At 47.9% G+C, this 18,236-nt stretch overlaps 1 protein-coding gene across 2 annotated transcripts in view; it reads right to left on the reverse strand.

The window, feature by feature from the left end:
• Nucleotides 1-1,117: 1,117 nt before the first annotated feature.
• The window catches only part of Tln1 (talin 1), a 36,888-nt gene continuing 19,769 nt past the window's right edge, over nt 1,118-18,236 (reverse strand). For both annotated transcript variants that reach the window (XM_013026609.1, XM_013026607.1), the window contains 30 exons: nt 17,649-17,768; nt 17,243-17,440; nt 16,951-17,090; nt 16,707-16,800; nt 16,515-16,604; nt 16,306-16,428; nt 14,224-14,367; nt 13,602-13,763; nt 13,248-13,388; nt 12,971-13,152; nt 12,649-12,781; nt 12,237-12,338; nt 11,979-12,149; nt 11,740-11,889; nt 11,530-11,631; nt 11,331-11,450; nt 10,479-10,625; nt 10,174-10,340; nt 9,833-10,016; nt 9,626-9,751; nt 9,412-9,528; nt 4,272-4,457; nt 3,804-3,911; nt 3,247-3,352; nt 3,004-3,128; nt 2,778-2,903; nt 2,593-2,655; nt 2,300-2,482; nt 1,814-1,942; nt 1,118-1,698 (listed from right to left, as the gene is read on the reverse strand). In XM_013026609.1, coding sequence (XP_012882063.1) covers nt 1,573-1,698; nt 1,814-1,942; nt 2,300-2,482; nt 2,593-2,655; nt 2,778-2,903; nt 3,004-3,128; nt 3,247-3,352; nt 3,804-3,911; nt 4,272-4,457; nt 9,412-9,528; nt 9,626-9,751; nt 9,833-10,016; nt 10,174-10,340; nt 10,479-10,625; nt 11,331-11,450; nt 11,530-11,631; nt 11,740-11,889; nt 11,979-12,149; nt 12,237-12,338; nt 12,649-12,781; nt 12,971-13,152; nt 13,248-13,388; nt 13,602-13,763; nt 14,224-14,367; nt 16,306-16,428; nt 16,515-16,604; nt 16,707-16,800; nt 16,951-17,090; nt 17,243-17,440; nt 17,649-17,768 — 4,065 coding nt within the window. In that variant the 3' untranslated portion in view covers nt 1,118-1,572. The remainder of the gene's footprint in view (nt 1,699-1,813; nt 1,943-2,299; nt 2,483-2,592; nt 2,656-2,777; nt 2,904-3,003; nt 3,129-3,246; nt 3,353-3,803; nt 3,912-4,271; nt 4,458-9,411; nt 9,529-9,625; nt 9,752-9,832; nt 10,017-10,173; nt 10,341-10,478; nt 10,626-11,330; nt 11,451-11,529; nt 11,632-11,739; nt 11,890-11,978; nt 12,150-12,236; nt 12,339-12,648; nt 12,782-12,970; nt 13,153-13,247; nt 13,389-13,601; nt 13,764-14,223; nt 14,368-16,305; nt 16,429-16,514; nt 16,605-16,706; nt 16,801-16,950; nt 17,091-17,242; nt 17,441-17,648; nt 17,769-18,236) is intronic.

Consider the following 18,236-nt stretch of genomic DNA (forward strand, 5'->3'; position numbering starts at 1 on the left):
GGGAGGATAAAGTATTTCTACCCATTTAAATTTACTTGAATGGGGGTGGGAATCAAAGGTGTTAGGTATACAGATTAGTGTTTGTGTTCTACTTGGAGACATACTGAGGAAGAGTTGGCTAAAGAATTATGCATAAGAAGTGGCTGACCCAAGAGGACTGCTGGAGTCCAAAAGCAGCAGAGGGGGGTGAATGCTGAAGTGGAAGCACCACTACCCTCACACTGAACCTTGATCATTGGTCAGTTGAACAAGGTGGCCACTAGGGGAGCTCTGCCCCACCAACTCAAGCTTCACACCTGTGCTAAGCATCTAGGCCTTTCCTTTAGTCTCTTTTTTTTTTTTTTGTCGGTCGTGGGGCTTGAACTCTGGGCCTGGGCGCTGTCCCTCAGCTCTTCAGCTCAAGGCGAGCGCTATACCACTTGAGCTACAGTGCCACTTCCGGTTTTCTGGTGGTTTATTGGAGATAGGAGTCTCACTGTCTCTCCTTCCCGGGCTGGCTTTGAACCGCGATCCTCTCAGCCTCCTGAGTAGCTAGGATTACAGGCGTGAGCCACCAGCGCCCGGCCCTCCTTTAGTCTCTTCTAAGGAGTGCTCCAACTCATCAGGCTGGGTATTTTTCTTGGTAACTCATTAGGCTGGACATTTTGCTTGCTAACTGCTATCACCAGTTGTGCGATCAGTTATCTTAGGCTCAGATGTTTACATTTTATAGGCTATTCTTTTTTAGCAAAGCTACTTTTGAAGATTTGAATTTGGCTGGGGACTCTGTTTACATATTCTAAGTAGCTATGAAGAACAAAGTGTCCTGGTAGCCACAATGAGCAGTGGCAGCTGCTACCCTAGCAACAGAAGAATGACACTTGGTGAGGCTTAGACACTGGCCAGGGAGGCAGGGACAACAGGAGCATGGCCTTTTAGGCATAGCTCTCAGACTAGGATAATTTAGAAATCTGGGTGCAGGGAGGAGGAAGGGGCCTAATAGGGCAGATTGCTTATCTCCCCCACTGCCACTTCACATGACTATTTTGTGTCATTTTTGGGTGACACAAAATAGTTTTATTCTCCCCTACTGTCCTGGGAGGATCTCAAACCTCCTCACAAAGCCAGGCATCACAAAGCTAGGTAGAATTATCTTTATTGGACCATGACCTGTTTGGGGCTTACAACCCTGCAGTCCCAGACATAGCTGGGGTGGAGGAAAAGTAGTATCAAATAGGGATGAGTTGAGAGCGGATGAGGCTGTGGGCGCTGGCTGGAAGCTGCTGGCAGGGCTGAGTGGGCTGGGTCCCTGACAGGTTCAGACTGAGGTACAGCAGCGTTAATAATACTCTCGGAGCGTTAATACTCTGGGAAAGGGCAGGCACTTAGAGGGCCTAGGGTATAAAAAGGCACTTGGAATCAGGGAGAGAATAGGGCATGTGCAGTGGGACTGGGCAGGGCCAGGCCCCGGGGTTTGGCAGGCACTTTGGGGAGTGCTGGGGTTGGGCAGGTAGGGCCCTGACAGCCCAGAAGGCTTTGGTAGTGGCAGGCACAGTCTCTGGGCTGGGTCTGCATTAAATAGAAGTGGCTTCCCTAGTGCTCATCTCGAAGCTCTGAAGGCAGGAACTTGTACTGCTGCTGCCGGATCTGGGCCAGCTTCTTCCGTGCCTCCTCCAGCTCTCGTTCCTTCCGAAGCATCTCTTCCTGTGCTGCAATGATCTGAGGAATGAAGGATGGAGACTCAACTAGCAAGTAAGGCATAAAGGGTGGGAGGCTGGGAGAGAGTGCAGACAATGGGTTTGGCCTCCTGACAGTGCCTTTCTGAGTGGCTCACCTGGGCAATGCCCCCAACCATCTTCTCCTTCACCACCACTGTTTCATTCTCCTGGTCTTCAAAGGCTGCAGCTTTCTGGGCCGCCTTCACCAGGTTATCCGAGGCTCGCTTCACTGCGTTACCAGCAGCCTGAGTTAAGAAGCATGAGTTAAGAACTCAGAGTCGGGGCTGGGAAGGTGACTCAGTAGAGCGCTTGCCTTGAATGCATGGGGCCCTGGGTTTGATTCCTCAGCATCACATAAGCAGAAAAAGCCAAAAGTAGCGCTGTGGCTCAAATGGTAGAGCGCTAGCCTTGAGCTGAAAAGCTGAGGGACAGCGCCCAGGCCCAGGGTTCAGGCCCCACAACCGACCCCCCCCCCCAAAAAAAAAAAAGAACTTAAGAGTCCCTAACAGGGTTCATCAACTTCCTCACAGAAATATGGCTTCTGGGTGAGGATTTAAAGCAGTGAAGTCCAACAGATAGCGGAGTGCGTCAGGGGTCCTTACCTGAAGGCGTTTCATTGCCTCAGAGTCCTGGTCAGCCTTGACCTTGCAAGCCACGAGGAGCTGGGCTGTGGAAGCAGCTACCTGCTTGGCTGAGGAGATGAGCTTCTCCTGGCTGGCGTGGCCTAGGACAGCTGCGTTGGCTGCTTCACACAGATTGTTGGTAGCTGCAGCCACTGTCCGGGCCTAAAGCAGAGGGAAATAGATTAAAATATTGCCTCTTACCCAGTTCATTGTCTTCTAGCCTCCTTAAGTCTCCTAAACTTCGAGAGACCTAGTGGTTACTGTGTACTCACAGCAGAAATGAGGCCTTGGGACCACTGCCCATCATCCAGTGCATTGGCTGGAATGGCGCCCACCTACGAGAAAGGCAACAATTAAAGACACACGCTCTTCTTCTTCAGAGCCTCTCCTCTGGGGATGGGGCACAAGAATGGAGCAGCTGCCCTATCTCCATTCTTCTGGGTATTTAAGTACTTACCTTCCCTTGGGCCACCAGTTCCCTCTGGGCAGCGGATGCAGCCTTTACCAGTGCACTGGTGGCTGCTGCAATGGACTTAGCAGCTTCCAGTATCTGCTCCTCAAAGTTCAAAGACTCATCTGCCTCCTGCAGTGAAGACACACATGATGCAGACAGAGTCACAGACAGGGGACAGAGATAGGAATCACCTGCTCTTCTGAGGGTAGGTGTGAGGCGCAGGACTGACCTTGGGTTTGGCCCGGGGCTTCAGCTGCTCTAGCTTTTTGGCTGCAGCCTCAATGGCAGCTGCAGCTCCTAAGAGCTCATTCTCAGCGATGACTGTGGGGTCTTCTGGGTCTACCCATTCTGTTCCTGATGGGATGAAGGGGGTAGGAGGAGGCTGAGGCAGAGCAAGATGAGAACCACTGACCCTGGCTCCTATGGCAACTATGGAAAGATGCTAGCCCAGAGCTCCCTGGCCATTCCTCACCCTTCATGGCCTCAGCAGCCTGGATGAGCTCCGTGACTGAGCCAGCCACCCGCTTTGAGTGTCCTGTCAATTGCTGCTTCAGTTCTGGGTTTGGTTTCTGCAGGGTCTGGGAAAGTAGGAGACAGGGAACAAAGGGTATCAGGTATTAAGTTCCACCCTAATCTATGAAACAGGTTGGATTATGCCCCTGACCCCCATCCCGAGCACTCTCTACAGTATAGCCCTCAAACACCACACTCGGATCTAAGCACACTCATGCATCATGCTGTGTCACTCACCGGCTGACAAGGGACAGGAAAAGGATGAAATGGTAAGAGAGAAGAAATGATGAAGGTAGAGAAGGGGGAGGTCAGATGAGAAGAGAGGAGACAAGAAAAGAGGAAGAGATGAGTGGGAGAAAACTGTAAGATCAGTGGGGTCCTAGAAATAATACTGGACTTGAGAAACCGATAGTAGGGTAGGGAAAGAATTTGAGAAAAACATGAGTGGACTGGGCCTGAGGCTTTTGGGAAGAGAATAGGAAGGCTGGAATGAGGAACAAACAATGCCCTCCTTACCAGGAGCACATGGTCCAGCAGTTCCAGGTAGCCATTGGCACATTCCCGGCCATAGCGCAGGGCTCGAAGCCGTACATCAGGGGCCACTTCCGGGTGGTAAGCTGCTTCCTGTGTCCAGTCACATGGAAGCTTTAGAATCCCAAAGAACTCTGGAGCTCCCAAACCCCTGTGGTTGTGCTGCCTTCATGTTCCACATCAAGGCTGCCTTATTCTTTTTTTTCTTTTGTCGGTCATGGGGCTTGAACTCTGGGCCTGGGTGCTGTCCCTCAGCTCTTCAGTTCAAGGCGAGCGCTCTACCACTTGAGCTACAGTGCCACTTCCGGTTTTCTGGTGGCTTATTGGAGATAGGAGTCTCACGGTTTCTCCTGCCTGGGCTGGCTTTGAACCGAGATTCTCAGATCTCAGCCTCCTGAGTAGCTAGGATTACAGGCGGGAGCCACCAGCGCCCGGCGGCTGCCTTATTCTTACCTTGCAAGCCCGAAGCATATCTGCGATAGCACGGCGGCTCAGATTGGCTGTGGCAATGACATCCTCCTGGCGACAGGAATTACCAGCGGCAACCGCTTTGGCTGTTGCCATGGTGATACCCTTGGTCATTCGGATGAAATCTTCTGGGGTAGAAGTCTTGGCTGGTGGTTCTGGGGAACAGAAAACCTATTGGGAAAGAATAAAAAGATTTTACAATGGCTGAAATTTGAAGACAGTACTCGGTACTCATGTGGTTTTGTTTGTTTGTTGCTGCTGTTGTTGGTTGTGGGGCTTGAACTCAGGGACTAGTTGCTATCCCTGAGCTATTTTGCTCAAGGCTACTGTTTTCTGGTGGTTAACTGGAGATAAGAGTCTCATGGACTTTCCTGCCTAGGCTGGCTTTACACTGGGATCCTCAGATCTTAGCCTTCTGAGTAGCTAGGATTACAGGTGTGAGCCACAGTGCCTGGCTGTTTACTCATTAATAGGAATGTTAAAAAAAATTATGTTGGGGGGCTGGGAAGGTAGCTCAGTGGTAGAGCACTTGCCTTGCATGCCTGAGGCCCTGGGTTCGATTCCTCAGCACCACATAAGCAAAAAGAAAAAAAAGCAGGAAGTGGCGCTGTGGCTCAAGTGGTAGAGCGCTAGCCTTGAGCTGAAGAGCTGAGGGACAGCGCTCAGGCCCAGAGTTCAGGCCCCATGACTGAACCAAAAAAAAAAAAATTATGTTGGATATTTATAAACTTTTATCTTTTTTTTATTTTGGTCTGAGACCAGGACTTGAACTCTTTTTTTTTTTTTTTTGTCGGTCGTGGGGCTTGAACTCTGGGCCTGGGCACTGTCCTTCAGCTCTTCAGCTCAAGGCCAGCGCTCTACCACTTGAGCTACAGCGCCACTTCTGGTTTTCTGGTGGTTTACTGGAGATAGGAGTCTCACAATCTCTCCTGCCCGGGCAGGCTTTGAACCGTGATCCTCTGATCTCAGCCTCCTGAGTAGCTAGGATTACAGGCGTGAGCCACCAGCGCCCGGCTCAGGACTTGAACTCTTTTATCTAAAGACTATACAAGTAAATAACTTATGTTCACACATATTCTAATTAATTAGATTTTCTTCAATTTAGATATTTAAAAATTATTATCCAAACTTCCTGAAAATGTAGATGTGAAGGAAATATTCAGTCCATCAAGACACCCAATCAGTGGAAAGTGGCTTAGTGGCAAAGTGCTTGCCTAGCATGCATGAAGCCCTGGGGGTCGATTCCTCAGTACCACATAAACAGAAAAAGTCAGAAGTAGTGCTGTGGCTCAAGTGGTGGAGTGCTAGCCTGGAGCAAAGAAGCACAGGGACAGTTCCCAGGCCCTGACTTCAAGCCTCAGGTTGGCAAAAAAAAAAAAAAAAACTCAATCATATGGTCTTTCAATAAGCATTCCCTCTATGCCTGTAATCCTAGCATCCAAGAGTTAAGGCAGGCCTGGTCAGTTCTAGGTCAGATTGAACTACATAGGTTAGATTCTCTGCCAAGTCCTATAGATGTTTCTCTCTATCACAGCTAATAGAAGATACTTGATCATTGTTTCTGACTGTACAGCTTAGAAGAGTAAACATTTAGCATGCGTGCGGCCCTGGATTTGGTCTTCAGCACCATGGAAGTAAGGGAGGGAGGAAAGGAGGGAAGGGAGGAAGGAAGGCAAAACTGATAAAGGCTGAGAGTATTTCAGTGGAAAAGCACTGTTGCTTAGCATAACAATGTCCTGAATATGATCAACAAAACAGATAGGCTTGTAAGCCTAGCTACTTAGGAGGCTGAGATCTGAGGGTCACACTCAAAGCCAGCCTAGGTAGACTCTTATTTCCAATTAACTACCAGAAAACTGGAGGTGGAACTGTGGAACTGTGGCTCAAAGTGGTAGGGCACTAGCCTTGAGCAAAAGAGCTTAGGGAGAGTGCCTAGGCCCTGAGTTCAAGTCCTATGACCAAAAAAACCCAAAAACAAACTGACAAAGTTTAATGGGGGTACAGAAAGGAGTCAAATACATGGCACTGGAGAAGTTGGCAGGGGCTATCATTAGTAGGCTATTTATTTGGAGACAGCATCTTGATATATAGCCCAGGCAAGCCTTGAACTCCTGATCTTCCTGCCTCTTGAGTGCTAGGATTACAGGTGTGTACCACCATACTCAGCTCACTAGTGAATTTTAAGCAGCAAAGTAACATAATCTCATGTATATATATTAAATATCTATAGTTATATATATCATATATATATTTATATATAACTATATATGATATATAATATAACTATATATAGTTATATAATATATTATATATTATAGCTATATATCATACATATCATACTATATAATATATATTACCTATACACATATACGTATACATGTTTATATGTATGTGTATATATATATCTGTATATATGTTCCCACATATAAGTGTATAAACATACATATACATGTCTATGTTTTGGCTGTGTTGGGGATCCAATCCAGGGCCTCACATCTCACATACTTGCTGTATTACTAGCCCTGATTTTTTTTTTCTTTTTTGTTGGTCGTGGGGCTTGACCTCTGGGCCTGGGTGCTATTCCTCAGCTCTTCAGGCTCAAGGTAAGTGCTCTACCATTTGAGACACAGCATCACATCTGGTTTTTTAGTGGTTCATTGGAGATAAGAGTCTCAGGGACTTTCCTGCGTAGGCTGGCTTTGAACTTCAATCCTCAGATCTCAGCCTCTTGAATAGCTAGGATTACAGGCCTGAGCCACTGGAGCCCAACCTGATTTATTTATTTTTAACAAGTAATTCTGATTGCTGTGTAGAAAAGATGAATTGGAGGGGCAACTACTACATAGTGGAAATCAGACAGGTTACTGCGTGAACCAACTTCAGAGTGATGTGGTTTGGACAAGGTGGTGGTGAGAGAGATGGGGAAGGTTCAAAGTCAGTCCAGGCAGACAAATCCAAGAGACTCAACTCCAATTAACCAGAAAAAAAAAAAAAAAGAACGGAAGCATAGCTCAAATGGTAGAGTACCAGCCATAAGAGAAAAAAGATGAGTGAGAGTGCAAGACTAAGTTCAAGCCCCAGTACCAGAAAAAAGAGAGAGAGAAGAAAGGAAAGAAAAGGAATGAAGCCCGGTGCTGATGGCTCACGCCTGTAATCCTAGCTACTCAGGAGGCTGCGATCTGAGGATCGAGGTTCAAAGCCAGCCGGGGCAGGAAAGTCCGTGAAACTCTTATCTCCAATAAACCACTAGAAAACTGGAAGTGGCGCTGTAGCTCAAGTGGTAGAGTGCTCGCCTTGAGCTGAAGAGCTGAGGGACAGCGCTGAGGCCCAGAGTTTAAGCCCCACAACCAAAAAAAGAAAAGGAATGGAAAGGGAAGGAGAGGAAGAAAGCAAAGAGAAAGAAAGAAAAAGAGAGAGAAAGAAAGAAGGAAAGAACAAAGGAAGAAAGAATGAAAGAGAAAGAAAGGAAGGAAAGGGAAGGAAAGGAAAGGAAGGAAAGGAAAGGAAGGGAAGAAAAGAACTCCAATTTGGATATTTCTAAGGTAACAACAAAAACATCAGAAGAGTTTAGGAATTGGAGAAGCAGAGAGGAATGCAAGAAACTGAAACAAGGACACTAGGTAGAAAGCTGATCTAGCAGGCAGAGTGAGAGAGAACTAATGAAAGTGTATATAGAGCTACTGACACATGGACTAGAAAGTAGGGATGACAATAAAAGGGAATGGAGTAGGTGAGCCCAAAGACTTGGCAATGACTTTGATGTGACAAAGGCAGGTCAAAGATGAGGAGGACTCTACCACTAGGGGTTGTGACTATCATTCATGGGAAATGTCACATCTGGCAGGACAGCTGGAAGGAGGCATTGATGGTGATATCAAAAGGCAGTTGAGATAAAGTCAGAAATGGATGTTGGTGTTTGAGAGGGAAAATAAATGAAATTCTACAGTAAATGTGTCTCCATATTTCCTAAGTTGAAGGTGATTTAATGAAGGCTACTGAAGAGATACTGAGAGACAAATAGAAAGGCTGTATCAAGAAAGCCAAAGGTAGCTGGGCACTGGTGGCTCACACCTGTAATCTTAGCTACTCAGAAGGCTGAGACCTGAGGATCACAGTTCAAAGCCAGCCCGGGCAGGAAAGTCCGTGAGACTTTTATCTCCAATTAAGCACCAAAAAACCGGAAGTAGCACTGTGGCTCAAGTGGTAGAGCGCTTGCCTTGAGCTGAAGAGCTGAGGGACAGCGCCCAGGGAGTTCAAGCCCCATGACCAAAAAAAAAAAAAAGAAAGCCAAAGGTGGAACGAACTTTAGAGAATAACTTATTAGCAGAGCCAAATGCTATGGAAATGTCTGAATAGGATGGAGACCAGGAAGGTGGCACGGAATGTGGCAACTACAATGCCTTTAGTGACTGGAACAAATGGGAATATGGTAGTAAAAGAAGACAGTCATCAGATGCTAAGGAGTCAGCCAGAAGCCAGTGGCTCAAGTCTGTAATTCTAGATACTCAGCAAGCTGAGATCTGGATGAGTATGGTTTGAAGCCAGCTTGGGTAGAAAGGTCTGCTAGACTCCATTTTCAAAATAATAAGCAAAAATAGGAGGTATGACTTGAGTGGTACAGTACCAACTGAGCAAGCAGACTGAGTGATCTTTTTTTTTATGGGGGGGGTGGGGGAGAGGGGTCCGGTCGTGGGGCCTAAACTCTGGGCCTGGGCACTGTCCCTCAGCTCTTCAGCTCAAGGCTAACGCTCTACCACTTGAGCCACAGCGCCACTTCCTGCTTTTTTTTCTTTTTGCTTATGTGGTGCTGAGGAATCGAACCCAGGGCCTCAGGCATGCAAGGCAAGCGCTCTACCACCGAGCCACCTTCCCAGCCCCAGACTGAGTGATCTTAAGGCCTCAAGTTCAAACCCTAGTACCATCAACTCCCTTACTCCCTCCCAAAAACCCCAAAATAACAACCAAGGAGATAATAAGTGAGAAAGGGAAAGGCCATGGGAAAACTTTGGTGATGAGAGAATTTATGTGACTTCCTATTTTTATGAATCCAACTGGGGTACATGCTAACAGTCTATTATGTTCCCTCTCCCCAGCCTTGTCTCTGATTCCCCAGGCTTGTGCTTACTGCCAGTTCCTGCCGTATATGTTCTGTGGTTGCCTCCAGCGCCCGTGTGCCTTTGGTGGCCTCATCTTCCACAGCCTTCACTGTTTTCAGCAATGATGTCACATTGGTCACCATAACCTAAGGCCAGCAGATGAGTGGGAGCAGGGGTCATTTTAAGGAGCAGGAGGAAGGGCATTAACTGCCCCCCTCCTGATGCTGGTTCATTCCCCCAAACCTTGGCAGAGTTCTTCAGCTGCCACACTGCAGGGTCATCCCCAACTTTGCCAGCTGCTGCCTTTGTTGCGCTGATGAGGTCTCCCAGGGCCTTGGCTACATCTTTCACGGCATTGATCAGCACCACCTGTGTGGGAGAGGAAGTTCTGGTCCATGGGAAGGGTATAGGAAGTGGGTCTGGCCAGAATCAGGGGTGTCAAATAGGTACCTGGGTCTCAGGATCCTCAGCTCCCAGGCTAGCTGCCCCAAGCTTGACCACATCAGCAAGGCGGGTAATGGTGGCCACAGAGGACTGGGCAGCTTGTGCCAACTTCTCTTGACTGCCAGCTGCATTCTGTACCAGGACCTTGGTATCCTCCACAAGCACCTTCGCAGTCTTAAGAATGCCTTCCCTGGGGGGAGGCACAGCCTAGTCAGCTCTCAAATAACTCTCCCAGCTCCAGCTAGTCCAAGGTTTCTAATCCAGTTTTACATGAGCTAATGATACTCCTGCCTCTTCCTGCCCAGACCCCAACCTATCTGCATCCCTCATAGCAGTACCCCACTCACCGGTGGTCAGCGAAGGTTTCAGCACCCTCACGGTTGAGCGTACCAGCAGTAGCAAACATGATGGTGGTGTCTAGGTCTGCGATGATGCCGGACACTGCACTGGCTGCTGTGATGCAGGCCTGGGTGCCGCGGTTCCCAGCTTGGAGGGCAGCCAGGACATGGGAGACCTGGGGTATGCAAAGTCACACAGTGCCATGGGCAAGGGAAAGGTGACCCATGTCTGGATAAGGGGAGAGGACCAGGGAAGTAGGAGGAGGGTGAGAAGACCCCTGGATCCCCACAGCCATCAAGATCAGCTTGGTCACCTTCTCTGAGACTCTCCGGGCACACTCTATGAGCTCCTTCTTGGTATAGGCATCACTGGGGCTGCACTGCAGAGCACCTGCCTTGGTGACCAAAGCAGCACAGCCATGACCCAGCTCCTGTACTCGGTGTTTGATGTGGGCACCTATCTGCAAGCAGAGGGAACGAGAAAGGATTTTACAAGAGGAACTCAGGGTACCCTCATTGAGCTTGGAGGAGTTACTAAGGACATAAAAGCAATGTGTGTCATAGGCTAATGGAGTTGTACAAATTCCCAGTAGACTTTTCTGGTTCATATTGTATAAGTAGTAGGTCACCTACTACATATGGAAAGAAACTGTGAAAGCACTGATTGGTAAGGAGTGTGTTAAGCATAGTGGGGAGAAAGGAAGGAAGCACTTTAATGCTTCAGTATTTGAGAAAGAGTGCCACAGGTTACACTTTGCCCTGTGTGGCAAATTGTGGAAGGCTTGGAGGTTGATGGGTCTTGCTAAGATGCTTGCTTTCTTGGAAAGCCAGGATTCTGGGGAAGGATAAGCTCTGTGAGGTTGTCACAGGGAAGAACTAAATAGGGAACAGAGGGAATACAGACTTGTAGCACAGCCCTGAAACAGCCACAAGCCAAGAAAGGGGACAGGCAGAGTCAAGAAGAGTGAAATCCAGAAGTTTCTAGATTCTGAGCTATCTCCTTAATCCCTGTGACTTAAGGTTTTGAGTGTCTCTGTGCAGAGCCCTGCCCCTTTCCAGAGAAGTCTGTTTCTGACAGCCTAGAGGTGGTAAGAGTGTGCAAGCTCCTGGGATTTCCTGTGTGTGCGTGTGTGCGCGTGAGCGTGTGTGTGTGTTTAAGTAAGCACCTCTTCGTTTTCAGCAGCCACAGCTGCAGGTTTGGCCTGAGAGGCAAGTCGGCCATAGTCACTGGTCAGCTGGTTGGCAAGAGGACCCAACTCCTCGGGACTGGTGTTTGACTTGGTTACCTGGTGATAACAGAAGAAGAGAAGTTTTGACAAATCTCAATCTTCCAAGGGCAATCATATTAAAATGTCATAAACTTACCATCTCCTGAACAGTGACTGCAATGGCCTTGGCTGTCTGCACCATAGTTGTTTGGTAATCCACAAAGGAACCTTCTGGCTCACCCATTGGTCCTTCATCTAGCTGAAAGGGAAGGATGAGGGAAAAGGAAACTGTCAGGATTTCTGCCACTATTACTAATTTCCCTGGCCCAGAGTAGCCTTGTGTCCACGGGCACCCTGAAATCCTAACCTGGTTGATAGCCTGGGTGATGGAGTCCACCATGCCACCAACGACGCCGGCAGCACTGGCTGCCTCATTGAGTGTGGTTGTCAGGTCCTCTACAGCCTCTGTCATCATCTGCACAGCTTCGTCCAGGGCTTCCTGGGTGTGCGCTGCTTGCTGTGGGGGACAGAGAGTTAGTGGAAGGAGCCATGCTGGTCCTGCTTCTCCCACCCTTACTAGCAGCAGGCTGTCTCCCCCTCCACTACCTTGGGGTTACCACCAGCCTCCTTGGCAGTGTACAGCAACTGTAGGGCAGACTCTGCCAATGTTTTAGTCTGGTCCAGGAGCGCCATCTGCTGCGGGTGGCTTAAGGTCTTAGAGGCAGCACCCACTGCAGCCAGGGTGAGTGGCTCAAAGTACTGGGCCATCTGGGACACCTGAAGCAAGAGGTTGGGATGAGGGTAAGGTAAACTCTCTTATATTCCCCCTCCCTGCCCAGGGCTCCTCACATATCTCCCTCATACCTTGTGTCCCAGCTGGGAGGCTTCAGCTCTGGCAGCATTGGCTAGTGGCTCGATGAGATGGGAGATCTCCTGTACTGCAGTAAGCATCTGAGTGTGCAAGGCCTGGGGGAGGAGGTGAACATCAGCCCCGACTGTGACCTCTAGTAGGACCCCATTTTCCCTCCCCCTTCCCCTTCTTTCCCCCTTTCCTTCCTTCTTTCTTTCTTTTTCTTTCGTTCTGTCTCTCTCTTTCTTTCTTTTTGGTGGTGGAGGAGATGTAGCTGAGGCCTCTTACTATTGAGTTATGCTTCCAGCCAGCATCCTTCCTTCCCTAATAACTGCCTCCAACTACCTCCACACAGGCATGTTTCAGCCCAATCCTTACCTCCTCAAGCTTAACCTCTTCCTTCCCAGACACTACCTGTGTCCTTACCTCCTGAGAGATTCCCTCACGGGGAGTGAGCTGTTGGCTAACAGCAGCAAGAGAAGCCTGGTCTAGGTCCCGTAGACAGCTATTCAGAGCTGCGATGGCCGTCTCACACTCCAGCTGTCCTGGGGCCTTGTCCCTGCAGACATATCACAGGTTCTACACCAGGAATATCGCCTTTAAACAAGGCTAGCCTTTATTCCCCAATTCTTCCCAAGCTGGAGGAACAGGCATCCTCATCACTACACTGTCTAATCGGACACAAGTACTTCCTCCTATCTGCCACCATATTTGTCTTCAGTCACACTGATTCTTTACCCATCAGTACCTCATACTTGTAATAAGTTTCTTGATGGAGTCTGAAACCGTCCTGGAGTGACCAGCCAGCACTGACCAGCTTGGGGGGTCCCGGGGATTGACTGCCAGAGCCCTGGCTGTCTGGATTAGTCCCCCAGCACTCTCCAACATTGTCTTAGCAGAGATTACAATGGGTTCCATGGCCGCTCGGCCCTGAGGAGAGGAGAGGCAGGGAGGTTTAAGTTTCACGATGCCTCAAGATGAGGTGATAATACTCTCTGGTTGGTTCTTTCCGCCCACTGCCTCACCTCAGGGCTTATCTGGGCAGGGACGCTGGAAAACTCAGGGTTAGATGCGAAGGCACTCAAATTGTCCACAGCCTCCAACAGTGGCGCTGTGGCTGCTCGGCACTGGGCACGGTTCTCTTCTGTGAAGGCACCATCTAGTGCCTGGAAATAACAGAGAAGCCCTCATGAGGTATATAGCCCAGGCCTCCCTCCATGGTTCAAAGGATTGAAAGAAGTTAGTGATGGCCAGTCTGGATTAGAAAGGGCTTGAGCTTAGTCAGAGGATGTGACCGAAGGCCTTGGGAAATAACTGGGGGATTTGGGAGAGATGGCGGGACAAGTCAGGGAGATGCTAAGAATTTAAGCACCAGGAACCTTGATAGTCTTGACAAGATTGGCTGTACTGTTGGCCACTTCTTTGGCTGATTGTACAAACTGGCGCTTGGCGGTAGGATTGGCGGTATGGGCAGAAGCCAGGCGGCAGCTGTTACACAGTGCAGAGGTGTGTTTTGCCACAATGGTGGCTGCAGAGAGCACCTGAGGAGACAGAGACACAGAAAAGTTGTAATGACAATGTACATTGCCTAGGAGGAACCATTTTTACAGTTGGGGAATAGAGTATAATACTCTTGATGTCAAAATAGGAAAGAGAGTCACCAGAAAAGTCAAGATTTGGGGAAAAGACATTTATAAAGATGAGCTGAATGTGGGGGAGGGGAAGATGAAAGACAGATAAGCTAATAGGGAAGAAACAAAATAGAGCAAGTGGGAAAATAAGCTTGGATATGTTTAGAAAAGTTGCGAATTTAGCACTCATTGGAAAAGTAAGTGCTAAAAAAATAAAATGGCAGAAGAAAACAGTTACCCAAATAGAAGCCGTATGTGGAAGGTTACAAACAGATCTCTACCTTACCCTCCCTCACACATGCTTCATCTTCCTTTGAGTTTGATCCACCCTTTCCCAGACTTGCCTGTGGTATTGGTTCCCTTGTATTACCTGGGCCTGGGTACAGCCAGGCTCCCCCAAACTCTGACAGGCCATTTGAATTGCCTGGTTTGCACGGGCAAACTGGGTGGGATCCACCAGCCCTTGTTGTCCAGCTTGGCTGTTAGGGTCAGAGACACCAACGAGATATGCTGCCTAAGGACAAAAAGGAGAGTGGTGGTGAGAAATAAAGATAGCAGGTGAGCGAGAAAGTGACAGTAGAGACAGGGAAGGGAAATGGTAAAATGATTAAAGAACAGCATTTTTCTGAGTTCTACATGAATAAAAGTATAGCAAGAAATAGTTATACCATAAAAAAGAAAAAAAGAAACTCTTGTTAAACAGTTTTACACATCTCAGAAGATTAAAAAGTAAAAACAACCAATTGGGTTTTTCAGTACGTGCCTATAATCCCATTACTCAGGAAACTGAGACAGCAGAGCCATGACTTTGAGGCCAGGCTAGGCCACATAGCCAGACACTGTCTCAAAAGGGATAAAGGCTAGGAATGTGGCTCAGTGTAGAGTGCTTGCCTAGTACTCATGAAGCTCTGGATTCAATTCCTCAGTACCACATAAACAGAAAAGGCTGGAAGTGCCGCAGTGGCTTAAGTGATAGAAAAAGAAGCAAAAGAAGCTCAGGACAGTGCTCAGGCCTTGAGTTCAAGCCCCAGGACTGGCAAAAAAAAGGGGGGGGAAGGGGAAGTTAAGAAAAAAACATGTTATTGCTCTATTTAGATGTATATTTGTGTTTGCTGGGTCATAGGGTAAAAGTGAAGCACATTCTGAATGGCACTAAAAAAAGTTTGAAAGTCACATATACATACACATAAAGATAGAGCCTTAAAAATAAAATAACTAGGCAATAACTTAACCAAGAAAGTGACAGACCATTGTAATGATGAAAATCATAAAACCTTCAGAAAACAAACTGAAGAAGACATCAGAAGATGGAAAGTCTCTTAGGCTCATGGACTAACAATGTATGTCACAAAAATGGCCATACTGTAATCTGCAAAAGTAATCTGCTGATTCAATGTAATAACTATCAAAATCCCAATGTTTTTCTTGACAGAAATCAATCTAAAAATTCATATGGAATATGAGGAGCAAAAATATTTTTGAGTAAAATGAATCATGCTGGAACTATCACAATACTAGATTTCAAATTATACCACAGAGCTGCAGTAGCAAAATAAATAAATAAATAAGCAAGCATGGCACTGGCACAAAAACAGACTTGAAGACCAAAGGAACAATACAGAACACCCAAGACTAAAACCACATCTAATATTTGACAAAGGAGCTAAAACACACTGGAGAGAGAAGTCTCTTCAATCAGCGATGCTGGAAAAACTGGTTATCTACATGTTGGAGACTGAAACTAGATCCCTACTTCTTACCTTTTATAAAAATTAACTCAAAATGGATAAAAGATCTAAATGTAACATCTGAAACTATGAAACTACTATAGTAGATTGAAACTTGACCCTACTTCCTGCCCCAAACTAAAACCAACTCCAACTGGGTCAAAGAGCTCAAAGGTCTGAAATGTCAAAACTAGTACAGGAAATCATGGGGCAAATTCTAGAAGCTATAGGCACAGGTACACATTTCCTGAATAGGACTCTAGTTGCCCAGAAGAGCAAAAATTGACAAACTGGACTACATCAAATTAAAGAGCATCTTTGCTAGGCACTGGTGGCTCATGCCTGTCATCCTAGCTACTCAGAAGGCTGAGATCTGAGGATTGCAGTTTGAAACCAGCCTGGGAAGAAAAGTCCCCATGAGACTCATCTCCAATTAACCACTCAAAAACTAGAAATGGCGCTGTGGCTCAAGTAAGAGGCTCAAGGACAGTGCCCAGTGAGTTCAAGCTCCACAATGGACACACACACGGACACACACAAGGACACACACACACACACACACAAATTTTTAAAAAAGACAAAAACAGAAAGAGAGCATTTCACAGCAAAAGTAACAGAATTACCATAATGAACTCCTCCCCCTTACAACTGCTTTATGTATATGTGAAAAGAGGTGGGGCAGGGAAAGCAGGGGCTGTTCTAAGAACCCATCTCAGGGAAATAACCTGTGCAGCCGCTTCAGTAAAGCCACAGAGGGCCTTGGAGGCTGTGGAAATGGCCTCTCCAAACTCTGGCAGGTTCCCGTTCTTGGCATTTTGGGAGATGCCAGTCATGGCCTCACCCAGCACCTGAAGAACAGATAGAATTGCAAGGGTTAGGCCTAGGGCTTAGTGTTCCATCTTCCATTTTTCCTGAGGCTCCCTACTACATTTACCTTGGAGTTCTCCATGACACTATCCAGGCAACCAAAGTAGGACATGTCATTGATAGGCTGGATTGGGTTCTCCAGGAGTTCCCGGACAGTCTGTGTAGAGAAGAGAGACATGAGAGCCAAGACACCTCCTAAAGACCCAAACTCAGAATGCCCTTATCAACCTCAACCCCAGCTAGTTTGGCAAGGGCCTACCTCCAGTTCCCTCAGGGCATTGTCACACTCCTTCTGGCCAGGTGCCTGCTGGGTGCACATGCTGATGAGCTGGTTGATGCTCTCAGTTACTGCCCTACAGGGGGACAGAACGTTGATCAAGTAGGTTAATAGTCTGGATCTTATATCCATAGGAAGTCTCTGGCTGTTTCTCTTTTGCTAAGGATGAAATGTGTTCTCTCCAGTTTCTCACACTTGCCCCAGAGCTGGGCTTTCTAGCTCTTACCTGGCAGCTTCAGCCAGTTGCATCTTGAGAGTGGGAGCAGAAGGGTCCGTGGACAGGGCCTTGGCAACTAGAAGAAGTTTGCTTGAAGACATGGAAATTCCCTTCAAGTTGGATACAACCTGGGCCTGGTCCTTCGGGCTCTGTTAAAAGTGAGAAGGTTACCTTCTTTTCCAGCACCATACATTCAAGCACTGTTAGAGACTGGGGCAGGCAATGGGCCAGAGCCAATCCACGTGTGTCCTATCTAGTACTGGAAAAGGACCATGCAACCAGACCCACTCTCTCTTCATACCGGGGCTTGTCCTGCCATCTCCACTCCTGCCTCCAGGAAGGTGCTGAAATCCTTTCCAAATCGACGTGAGGCGCGAGCCAGGTCCTGAGGAGTTCCCCGGGAAGCCTGTACCAGTTCTGTGGCTGCCTGATTCAGGCCAGCAGCAGCTTCATTCAACTGGCTCTGAGCTTCTTGAAATGTCCCAGTGCTGGGAGGAAGCTGCAGGGTTAGAAAGTAAGTCAGACTGAAGAATGGGGAGTGATGCAATGGTGAGCTTGAGAAAGGAGGGTCAGGGGAGTGCTCAGAAGGCTTGGGAAGAGTGAAGGGGACAAAGCTGGGAAATCAGGATCAAAGATGTCTAGAGGTAGGAACGGAAGACTTTGTGTTCCCTGACTCCTTTGCTCCCTCCATGCCCTGGTTCCCTTACTGAGTCACTTAGGAGTCTCTTGCTGGCATCTCCAACTGCTCTCAGGGCATTATCCACATCTTGCTGGCCAGGCAGGCAGCTGACACAGCGGTTTAGTGCCTGGGTCACTGCTTTAGCCACCTGAAATGGAAAGGAGACAAGGTCCCAAAGTGAGAACAATTTGGTGATTCCATGCTCCTCTTCTGGGACATGGAAGATAATCAGCTCTCATATTTTGTTGTTTAGTACAAGTGGAAAGGGGGCTGTTATATCTAAACAAGCCGATTTCTGGGTAGAGAGTGAATTGTTACGAAACCTCCCCAAATTTGGCCTTTAGCTAGGCCTGTGCCTCATCTAATGGAGATACTTCTTCCAAGACAGAGTAAAAAGCCCAGCGCCAGTGGCTCATGCCTGTAACCCTAGCTACTCAGAGGCTGAGATCTGAGGATCGCGGTTCAAAGCTAGCCTGGGCAGGAAAGTCTGTGAGACTCTTTTTTTTTTTTGGGGGGGGGGGGGTCCGGTTGTGGGGCCTGAACTCTGGGCCTGGGCGCTGTCCCTCAGCTCTTTAGCTCAAGGTTAGCGCTCTTCCACTTGAGCCACAGCACCACT

The sequence above is a fragment of the Dipodomys ordii genome, unplaced genomic scaffold (assembly GCF_000151885.1).
Source record: "Dipodomys ordii isolate 6190 unplaced genomic scaffold, Dord_2.0 Scaffold95, whole genome shotgun sequence".
Taxonomy (NCBI): Eukaryota; Metazoa; Chordata; class Mammalia; order Rodentia; family Heteromyidae; genus Dipodomys; species Dipodomys ordii.